The sequence below is a fragment of the Haliotis rufescens genome, unplaced genomic scaffold, assembly GCF_023055435.1.
Source record: "Haliotis rufescens isolate VD_foot unplaced genomic scaffold, xgHalRufe1.0.p SCAF_16, whole genome shotgun sequence".
Taxonomy (NCBI): Eukaryota; Metazoa; Mollusca; class Gastropoda; order Lepetellida; family Haliotidae; genus Haliotis; species Haliotis rufescens.
In genome coordinates this window covers 26,866,041-26,877,578 of record NW_025963846.1, presented here as the reverse complement: position 1 = coordinate 26,877,578, position 11,538 = coordinate 26,866,041, and the positions used below count along the sequence as shown (strand labels likewise).

The 11,538-nt window shown below is 40.7% G+C and overlaps 1 protein-coding gene across 1 annotated transcript; it reads left to right on the top strand.

The window, feature by feature from the left end:
- The first annotated feature begins 2,223 nt into the window (after positions 1-2,223).
- LOC124129118 lies at positions 2,224-11,538 on the top strand. The gene is made up of 8 exons (XM_048396633.1): positions 2,224-2,421; positions 3,106-3,150; positions 3,773-3,836; positions 4,549-4,587; positions 8,070-8,137; positions 9,932-10,031; positions 11,254-11,315; positions 11,483-11,538. Exons 2-8 carry the CDS (start codon positions 3,126-3,128, stop codon positions 11,536-11,538), a joined length of 414 nt encoding a protein of 137 aa, XP_048252590.1. The 5' UTR covers positions 2,224-2,421; positions 3,106-3,125.

Sequence of the window (11,538 nt, the reverse complement as noted above, 5' to 3'; positions counted from 1 at the left end):
GACTCTTGTTCTCTAATGTGCCTTTTCCTGCAGAAGTCTAAATAACTCTTATACATATAGTTGTATATCATTGTCATATGTTTGTCAATATTACACTGAATGAAGCACTTTACAATTGTTTTTGAAATAGTCGCAACTGATATTGAAGGTCAAACTAGCTTTCAATGTCTTTCAGTAAAAATGTTCACAGTAACTGAGGAACAGCTCTCTGTAGTGTGATGAAATCTGGTACATGTCACCCTCAGAATGAGGGATATTGTGTTTCAAACTTAGATGAAGCTGGTATGCTCATAACAAGTACTTGTACCTTTACAAATAATCATATTATCATCTCACTAGGACCAAAGGCCCAAGTGAGCACACAGTCGATGAGTTTATACTTTCACTCAGAATAATCTGGAAGTCTGAACATGAAATTTAAGGATATCATCATACATGTATTAGAACTGATGTTTGTTCATTAAATAGCTTAACATCTAAAAAGAATTATAGATGAAATTGAAAAAAAATTGTCTTCTCCAAAAGTACATGCCCATAGATCTCAACTTTAAGGGGATATTTACAACTAAAATGACACGGAATATTACTACAGCTATCTGATATGCCCAGGCTAACATTATTTACCAGAAATAAGACATCTCGAAAAATTGCATCCGGATACCTGCCGGATACCTTCAGCAATGTTCAATTTTCATGGTTAGTTTCCAATATATATTTAGGTGTTTCACACTTAATTGAACAAAATGCACCCCCAAATTGTGACATGTTTTTGGAAACTCAGAATAAGGTATCCGGTGCCGGATACTTGGTATCCGTTGCGGATCCTTGGAAACCCAGATTGAGGTATCCGGTGAGGTATCCGGTGCCGGATACCCGGATTCCAGGTGGCATACTTTCAGGTGAGGTGTCCATGCCGGATACCACGGATCTGGTATCCGGCAAGGTATCTGCCACCGGATACCCGGACGCGTTTTGGGTAAGTGTCCGGTGGTATCCGGCAGGTATCCGGATACCGGAAACTGCATTTTTTTTGCTGTGTTTAGGCCAGCTATTAACCAATCTCGATTATCCCCGGAAACAGATAACATTAAGCGGAAAATGCAAAATGGTGTTGAAAATACATATGCATGGATCACTGATAACACTACTTAAATTTCACGTTTCACGTCAGTCGACGAGGAAAGTTATACTTTCTGTAACACCGTCCCAAACGTCCTTTCCACCCACCCATTAACAACACTCCAGTCAGCACATGGCCCCCACCCCGAACACCCAACCCACCCATAAACAACACTCCAGTCAGCGGCCCCCACCCCGAACACCCCACCCACCCATCAAGAACGCCCCAGTCAACACATGCCCATCACCCTGCAACAGCCCATCCATCCATCAACAACGCCCCAGTCAACACATGGCCCCCACCCCGAACATCCCACCACCAATCAACAACACTCCAGTCAACACATGGCCCTCACCCCAACCACCCCATCCACCAATCAACAACACTCCAGTCAACACATGGCCCTCACCCCGACCACCCCACCACCCATCAACAACACTCCAGTCAACAGACGGACCCCACACGGAACACCCCATCTACAAATCAACTACTGTCCAGCCAACACATGGCCCCCACCCCGAAAACCTCACCCACCCATAAACAACTCTCCAGTCAACACATGGCCCCCACACCCAACTACCCCCCCCCCCCCCCCCCCCCAACCACCCCACCACCCATCAACAACACTCAAGTCAAACACATGGCCCCCACCCCAAATACCCCATCCACCAATCCATCCCGAACAGTCTGCCCACCCATCAACAACACTCCAGTCATCACATGGCCCCCACAACGCAGCACCCCATCCACCCATCAACCACTCTCCAGTCAAACATATGGCCCCCACCCTGCAACAACCCATCCACCCATCAACAACACTCCAGTCAAACACATGACTCCCACTGCAGTCAACACATGGCCCCCACCCCGAACACCCCACCCACCCATCAACAACACTCTAGTCAACACATGGCCCCCACTCCAAACACCCCACCCACCCATCAATCCCTAACACTCTGCCCACCCATCAACAACACTCCAGTCAACACATGGCCCCTACCCCAAACACCCTACCCACCCGTCAACAACACCCCAAAAGGCTTGCCTTTTTGTGAATGTCACAGCGCAACATCATATCTGTTAGCCTGTGGTGATATTGTCGGTCATGATTTGTGACATGCCAAGGTAAACACACGAAAGTTAGACCAACTCTATTTATGGTTATCAGAGCGCTGTATTTCCCTGTGAGCTAGAAATACAGTCAGAATACACTTCCTGGTGGGACCTGAGTAGGGTGGAGGATTGTAGGAAGGTGGCTGTTACGCATACTTGCCCTTCATACTGTGCAAAACTTATTCGCGGTAAGTTATTTTTTCTTGAAAACCATTCACACAAGGTTCTTCCTCTATGTTAAGTTAGCCGTAATTTACTAGGTCAATGTTATGTATCCTACGGAAGTCCCATCGCATGTTGACCAGATACAAACACTTGTACCAGGATATCAATCAAGAGACATTTTATGTATGTGCGTGACTTTATGACTTTTCATCACGCAGTGTACCCATGTCATTGGTGACGAGTCAACCTTATCAACACATACCTAACCCATACCCTAATACGAGGTATACATATCATGGGCGGATACAGCTTTTTTGAAAAGGGTGTGTGCACAATTAAGATCTATTTATTGTCTTTGGTGGTAATTTATACAGAAATAACCGCCCCCCCCTCTGTATCCGCCCATGCATATCTCAACGTCTTCTTTACTTATAAGAGACCTTTATGAGGGTATTTAATTGATAGAATTTGTATGGACATTAAGAAGTTTTATCAATAGATTATATTCGGCCCCACAAGGAGCTTAATTCAAGGAAGACACATCATATACGCGTTTTTTACTAAATACACCAACTGCCAAGAGACGTCAAAACAATATACCTACCCACAGTCCTTAATGTTTCAACACAGTGACTGTTGCACATGTCTATTGTCATCTAACTGGAGCATGTCACTTTCAAATAATACTTGCGAACCTTTCGTTTCAGTACACCAAACATAAAGGCCAATGGACAGGTTGTGCACATTTACAGGTACTGAACATTAAAGATATTTTTAACTTTATGAAAAGTGGGTAATTGGTGGATTTAGCCAAAGGATTTGAATTTGGGAGTTGTTTCAGCTCGTCTGCATACTATCAGTAAGCTCTCCGTTGATGTTCTTGATAACCAGAAAAAGTAATATTAAATGTTACTTTGAGATGTTACAGTGAAGGAGATACTGTGGAGAGCTTGGAAAATATATTTTTGTCAACATTACGTATATAAAGCTTATATATATATATCGACAAAACCCTTTCCATATCCAATAGAAATCTCTGCATAAAGCAAAGTCGATTGTACGATTCCGACTATATCATGAGCATGTGTTTATGATTCACTATCAACAGTAATGATACCAGGTGTTCGCGAAGAGGTGAGCGGATCATGCCCCACCAGGTTCACCCGCCCCAAACACATGCAAAGTCAAGTAAATTCGAAACATATACAGTAATCATTTCAGCACATCTTCGTTAAAGCTGTACAAAGCTTACGTTACACATTGTATAAACAAACTGTTCTGACTGCCCAGTCTGCATCACATATGCAGGGTAAGACCAGGTGATAGATGCAGTTTGTTTGCATGTCATACATAGAGGCATATGTGCATTTACAGCGTACCTCGTCCTTGTCACCTGTATTGCCACAAGCTGTACGGCCAAGTCACAGAGGATGAGCTGGTAAGTAATAAGTACATGGTGCTCTAATGCAGGTGTTCAGCCTTTAGTGTACTGTGACTGGCAGGATAAGGGGGTATTTCAGAAAATCTCGACATAATCACCACCTGTACGATTTACTTGGCCAAAAACATATCTCCCGGGGTGTCATTATGATTTTTTGTTCTTATGTGGGTTTGATTTGAAACATATGAAACATAATTGCTTTTTGTATTATGAACTGGCCCCTAACCGTCAATTAATGTAAAACACTGTTATATAGCTGTGACATGATTCGTATTCAGTCTGTCGATAATGTCCAGCCCGTCCCAGCTCGCGTATTATATAACATCAACATGTCTGCAAGCGGTCTCTCGATTTCAGCGACTTTTGTCAGTTGGAATGCTCCAGTATTGTGCTCTATGGCTTATGCCCTTTCTCAATATATGATTACACTGTAAGGCACGTTTGTGACAAAGTGGGTTAAAGGCTGGCCTAAGTAGCAGGAATCTAGTAACGAAGTACTTGTTCATCAAGGGTTTCAATAGAAACGTACATTGAGTCATTAAGTGATACATAGATGGAAACATAACTGTTTATATTTAGCTCCATAACTGCACGAATACCTATGTCTTTAACATACTGTTTAATGTTTTTGTATAGATATTTTTAAATGCAACAGTGTTGGTCATTCAAGCAGGTCAAAATCGTTTTACATCGATCTTGCGTCTTTCAGGGAAACAGACTTCAATGGATATAGGATTCACATTTACGGGTATGGACTGTTTATGTTTCCTGTAGGCTTGATCTTTGTCTTGATAATTATCAATAAGACACTGACCACTTGTGTTGCAAAATTTAAACGCGACTATTAACCAAGAAATAGATTCGTACATGACTGAATTCTGACATACGTAAACAACCACACAAGATTAATACATGATTAACACATTACATTGAAATGCACAGATTTAGCGTTACAGCCACAAAAAGGCAATATTGGGTCACATAAGCCCTATGTGGTACCAAGCCCTGTAATGAAAATGCACTCACGAATGACAAGAATTAAGTCACTGGCGAGTGTCTTTACTTGGACACGTTCTCCGTTCTTGAATCTGGAATAGTGTTGCACGTTCTCCATTCTTGAATCTGGACTGATGTTGCACGTTCTCCATTCTTGAATCTGGAATAGTGTTGCACGTTCTCCATTCTTGAATCTGGACTGATGTTGCACGTTCTCCATTCTTGAATCTGGAATAATGTTGCACGTTCTCCGTTCTTGAATCTGGAATAGTGTTGCACGTTCCCCATTCTTGAATCTGGACTGATGTTGCACGTTCTCCGTTCTTGAATCTGGAATAATGTTGCACGTTCTCCATTCTTGAATCTGGAATAGTGTTGCCCGTTCTCCGTTCTTGAATCTGGAATAATTTTGCACGTTCTCTGTTCTTGAATCTGGACTGATGTTGCACGTTCTCCATTCTTGAATCTGGTATAGTGTTGCACATTCTCCGTTCTTGAATCTGGAATAATGTTGCACGTTCTCCATTCTTGAATCTGGAATAGTGTTGCACGTTCTCCGTTCTTAAATCTGGACTGATGTTGCACGTTCTCCGTTCTTGAATCTGGAATAGTGTTGCACGTTCTCCGTTCTTGAATCTGGAATAATGTTGCACGTTCTCCATTCTTGAATCTGGAATAGTGTTGCACGTTCTCCGTTCTTGAATCTGGAATAGTGTTGCACGTTCTCCGTTCTTGAATCTGGAATAATGTTGCACGTTCTCCATTCTTGAATCTGGAATAGTGTTGCCCGTTCTCCTCCTGAATCTGGAATAGTGTTGCACGTTCTCCGTTCTTGAATCTGGAATAGTGTTGCACGTTCTCCATTCTTGAATCTGGAATAGTGTTGCACGTTCTCCATTCTTGAATCTGGACTGATGTTGCACGTTCTGCATTCTTGAATCTGGAATAATGTTGCACGTTCTCCGTTCTTGAATCTGGAATAGTGTTGCACGTTCTCCATTCTTGAATCTGGACTGATGTTGCACTTTCTCCATTCTTGAATCTGGAATAGTGTTGCACGTTCTCCATTCTTGAATCTGGACTGATGTTGCACTTTCTCCATTCTTGAATCTGGAATAGTGTTGCACGTTCTCCGTTCTTGAATCTGGAATAATGTTGCACGTTCTCCATTCTTGAATCTGGATTAGTGTTGCCCGTTCTCCGTTCTTGAATCTGGAATAGTGTTGCACGTTCTCCGTTCTTGAATCTGGAATAGTGTTGCACGTTCTCCATTCTTGAATCTTGAATAGTGTTGCACGTTCTCCATTCTTGAATCTGGAATAGTGTTGCACGTTCTCCATTCTTGAATCTGGATTAGTGTTGAAAGCTGGCAGGATATCCGTGTTTTCTAATAGGTTTCCCCTCCGCACTGGACAAGTAGATAAAACGCTAGTCAGATTGCAAATGGCCCTCGTTTCGATCTTATATTGGCAAAGGCAGTCTTCTAAAACTGTCACCTCACGAAACTTTTTGATGAGCGTTCAAGTTTTGAGAGTTAGAGGCGACTAACGGCATTGGGTGGTCAAGCACGCAGACTTGGTTGATGTATGTCATTGTATCCAAATTGAGCGTATCGATGGTTATGATATCAATCACTGGATTGTCTGGTCCAGACTCGATTATTTACAGATCGCCGTCATATAGCTGGAATATGCTGGAGTGCGTCGTTAAACAACAAGCATTATGAGAACAGTGCACTCGTGAGTGAAGCCAAGTGTGTCTGGTTTCATTATTCCTCTATTTCGGTACCATGAAGCCAGACTGAACCAAGCCACGAAAAAATAAAAGAAGTAGGTTAGGAGTGTATTCCCATGTACAAAGAGCCTTTTGCCATATATTTGGCACAAATTCCGACCGACATTGCCCTAAAGTGTCACATCAGTCATGTCAAAAAGTTATAATTTGCCCACCACGTATACCTAGGTTTAGATAATCATGACACTGGATACAGTAATGTGTTTATAATAAATATAGTCATGCAAATCTATATTTTCGTCTGTTGTGGTTTATTGTATTAATTGTTGTTTTACCAAATATTTATAATATAGATTACCCGTGTAAATATAATCCTTTCTCATGCATTCAAAAAGTTGTATCAGTCTGTTTGCAAGGATTTAACCAGATACTTTTGAAAGTAACTTTATTCAGGCATCAAATTTGGAAATTTGAAATGGATGATATCTAAAAATGATGTCATTGTACTGTTCTCTGTGGCATCACAGTATCCATTTATTGCGTTCTTCAGCACAGGGAGTCGTTGTCGGTTGTGTTATATACGATCCCGGGGAAGTGTAAGTGCAGAGACGTCTGTCATACTGTACCTGGGACCTATATCACTAATAACTAATAGCGAGTTCATATGCACTCAGAATGCATTATCTCCTTGTGTCAGTGTAGGCTGAGCTCCTGTCTACCTGAACTAAATCGCGATAATCTTGAGTCGCGTACCATCATTCGAACCAGTTCAGTTTCAGTCAAAAGGTGTATCCGCCCCTGAAGCGGTTGTCTTAATGCGAACAGGTCATGGCGAAGAAGCAATGAAAAGAAAATGGGGATTGAAATATTATTAAATCCGCACCCCTCTCTCCCACAAAAGTTGTATCCGCCCCTGTCAACGGTCTAAGTGTAATTACTTTAGGCCCATCGAACATATTTCAGGTGCATAACGTTTGTTTGTTGTTTAACGCCGCCCTCAACTATCGTCAATAAATAATCGAATCTGGCTAAGACAACCCAGTGAGTGACATCATCCATGGACAATCAAGCGATTGATATCATGAGCATCGATCTATGCAAGTAGGATACGATGACATGCATCAAACAAGTCAGCGAGCATGGTCCCGTTTGTTGCCTCTTACGACAAGCACGTGTAGACGAAAAAATGTTCTTATGTTCTGTATGTTAACAGCGGGAGTACGTAACGCATAAGCGACTCCAAAAGAGTTCTCGCAGTTGAGCATATAGTTCTTTAATTGCGGCTATAAAAACACCGTCACAGAAACAGGTCAAAATATTTCGGTTTTGGTCAGAAAATCGGAACAAGGCATTCAAACGCACCCGATGATGGCACTCTGCTCCTTATTATTAGTATTTGTTATTAAATAACAATAAACAAATCACCACGTCATCTATTTCCCAATATTATTCAAACATGACTTTCTGTGTGTAATTGTCCCTAATTGCTCTTCTCCTCAGAACGATGAAAACATCTGGGACGGTCAAAATCATCCACGTGAATGTTACCATCTTGGCAGAAACAACCAGTAAGAAATCCTATTTCTACGGTAAAAAGGCAAAATCGATATCCTTGAATATATGGATAGCGATCTCTGACATTAATGTTCTAAGTTCCATGAGGCACAAATGTCATTATAGATTCATTTGCCTTAACATAATTATGTACCTCTTGCTGGCTCACACCTGGTTTCCTTACTATTTGACAGTGACCCATAAACACAAGCTTATGATATAGTCGGAAACGTTCTTTCAATTCTACCTTTAGCCAAAATGTTGGACTTCTTCATTGATAACATCTATTCAAAATTTGTGTGTGTGTCATTTATGCAAGAAGTAGACATTCTTGTTTATATGAGTCTTATGCACATGAACTGGAGCTTCAACTCGGATTGACAATGTCAAAACAGGGTAATCTGGCCCAGAAGTTTAACTTAAGCTTAAGGTATATAGATTATCTGATATTATTCAATAACCACCAAATAGCCATTTTCCCTTCAACCGATTTACAAACCAAATAAAGGAGACCAGTGAGATGGTAATTATAGGATCGAGTCATTCCATCATGTGTTGACTTTGTTTGTGCCAAGGCTGGACATACACTGACAATGTGTTGGACAGTCTCCTTAAATTCATTGCATAATCTACATTTCATATTTACATTTTGATGCAAAATCACACATTGACGGTTTCGAGTGGGAAGTGACTGGTCCTGAGCAGCAGACAGAAAGCTTTGTGTTTCATTGTTTAGGCCAGCCGATTGTATCCAAGCGAAGGACTCTGCAAGGTTGCTGTTCATCACAACACACTGCATATAAACTCGATGCAGTGATCTGTCAGATAGCCTCTCCTATAAAAACTGAGCCTGAGCTGATTTCGCTTGGTTGACACTCATTTCTGTACCGTCCAGCAGTACAGAACCATTAACAAAATCAACATTACCATTGAGATTATGTCCCACATCCTTGGCTCGTTTAAGAAAAGACAAATAACTGTGCGCAAATGTGCACAATACAATTCTATTATAAAGAGCCTACACTTTAATCAAACCATGCCCTCCCATTACGATTGGTTTATACAAGCGATTGAGGGAAGAGCGAATGTGGTTGGATATCTTGTCGATATGATTTTTCGTGGGGGGGTGTCAATACCCTGAACTTCTTGTTTTCGTCCAATCAACAACACAAAAAGAATACGAAAGTACGGGTGCAGCATTAATATTTGTGACTTTGACTTTATTGCGAACTCTGAACTCCAGATTTTCTTAAGTCTTCATTTGTACTCTGCCCTAAGTTTTCCACTGATATGGGCATTCTGGGGTTTGCCAAGTTCGTATAGGCCTGACCATCCACGGAGATTAAAAATTCCAAAAAGCTTAAATCCTTTACACAAAAGCAAAGTACTAAAAGAAATTGTTAGATATTAATCTTCTAATGGAGATGGGTTTTCAAAGTCACCACCTCCCCCTGCAAATGCACCTCAAGTTCATTAAAGGTTTAAGTAAAACAAGTAACCACTCAGGGAGTTCAATACTTTCCGGTGTCCTCAAAAATCCCATTCGGGAGGTACAGAATTATAAGCTTTCTGTAGTCTACCCAACACATTGAGAGGTTACGGTGGTAAATATTAGGCTCTTCAAAGATAATTTTCTGAACAAGCAATTGATCTTTACAACCTCAAAGTCACTTTCTTGCTTCTTTCTGCTCCATGTAAATATGTCATTGAAACCGCAGTATGATGACAAAAGATCTGTAAGACACCTTGTAAATATTATTAATAGATGTCGACGATATGTGTAACATTTAACATGTTGATTGTTTCAGTTGCGAACTTATGTTCCTCGACAAAGTGCAATAAGAACCAATCTGTGCCGTTGCAACCTGAATTGAAAGCCATTACAAGTGACAAATTGAGTGTGAAATAGTAAGTTTTAGATCGTTTTCCATTACTCATTGTTAACTGGTATTCATATATTTATACAAGCATAGAGTGAGCATTTATTGATTAATTACATACTTATCCGGCATTGATATGTCTGACAAACTATATGTGCTTGTGACATGTGTTATGTCAAAATTAATATCAAACCGTTATTCGTGAGCAGCATCCTACAAATTGGTTTTGTATGTTGTTGAACGCTGCACTCAGCATAATACAAGCTATATCCGGTCTGTAAATAATCGAGTCTGGGCCAGGCACCCGTGAAGATCCGTGTTAGAATAGGTCTTCAGCAACCCATTCTTGTCGTATGCAGGCGACAAACGGGATCGGGTGGTCAGGCCTCTCTCACTTGGTTGATACATGTCATCGATCCCAATTGTGTAGATCGATGCTCATGATGTCAGTCACTGGATTGTCTGGTCCAGACTCGATTATTTACAGACCGCCGTCATATAGCTGGAATATTGCTGGTGTTATAAACAACAAACAAACAAACATTCCTGACAACTAACCAATGTCCAATGCAATGAGTGAGTGAGTGAGTGAGTATGGTTTTACGCCGCTTTTAGCAGTATTCCAGCAATATCACGGCGGGGGACACCAGAAATGGGCTTCACACATTGTACCCATGTCGGGAATCGAACCCGGGTCTTCGGCGTGACGTGCGAACGCTTTAACCACTAGGCTACCCGACCGCCCCCAAATGCAATGAACTTCTAATGAATCTCAACAGAAACAATGTAAAAAAGCTACAGTCATTGTTTAACAATAAAATATACTGCCATATAGCAGTATATATATATATATATATATATATATATATATATTTGTGTGTGTGTGTGTGTGTGTGTGTGTGTGCGTGTTAATTGTTTCTCGAAGTTAGACTTAAATTACTTAAATCCCCAAATGTATTGTTTAGGGACGACAATGTCAATTTAACAGATAATGCTCCGATGCATTATTATTTTGATTATTTTTGTGTCAATGAACATAGAGGCGGTGCTTTAATAACATATTAACAAGTATAGTTGAAAAGCCACCCTGAAGAATCAGTCACAGCCTCTCTCTATAACATTAATCGAGATATCCAAATTAGAGAGTGGTAGTCTTGTCTATGTCAGAGCGCTTGACTGGGCAGCTCTTTATCTCATTATACGATTGTAATGTGAAAACTTTATGAATGGCTATGGCATTATTTCTTCAGTGTCTGCCAACAAAACTGCAACATGACCAAGGCTTTTTACAGGGCAACATATAATGTACAGAGTAAGTTTATGTTCTGTCTGTTTCAACGCATTCAATTTCTAGATGTTTTCCAATTATTAAGTATATAAAAATAATCACACCCTTCAGTATTACATACACTTTCGTGTTATTTATTCGTGAAATTCTGTTTTTTCCTGTTTTATAAGATATTATGAATTGTGTTTCAGATCACCGAACATATCACATAGCTAAGATAAAAGTAACCTTCACGTACGTAGTTTAA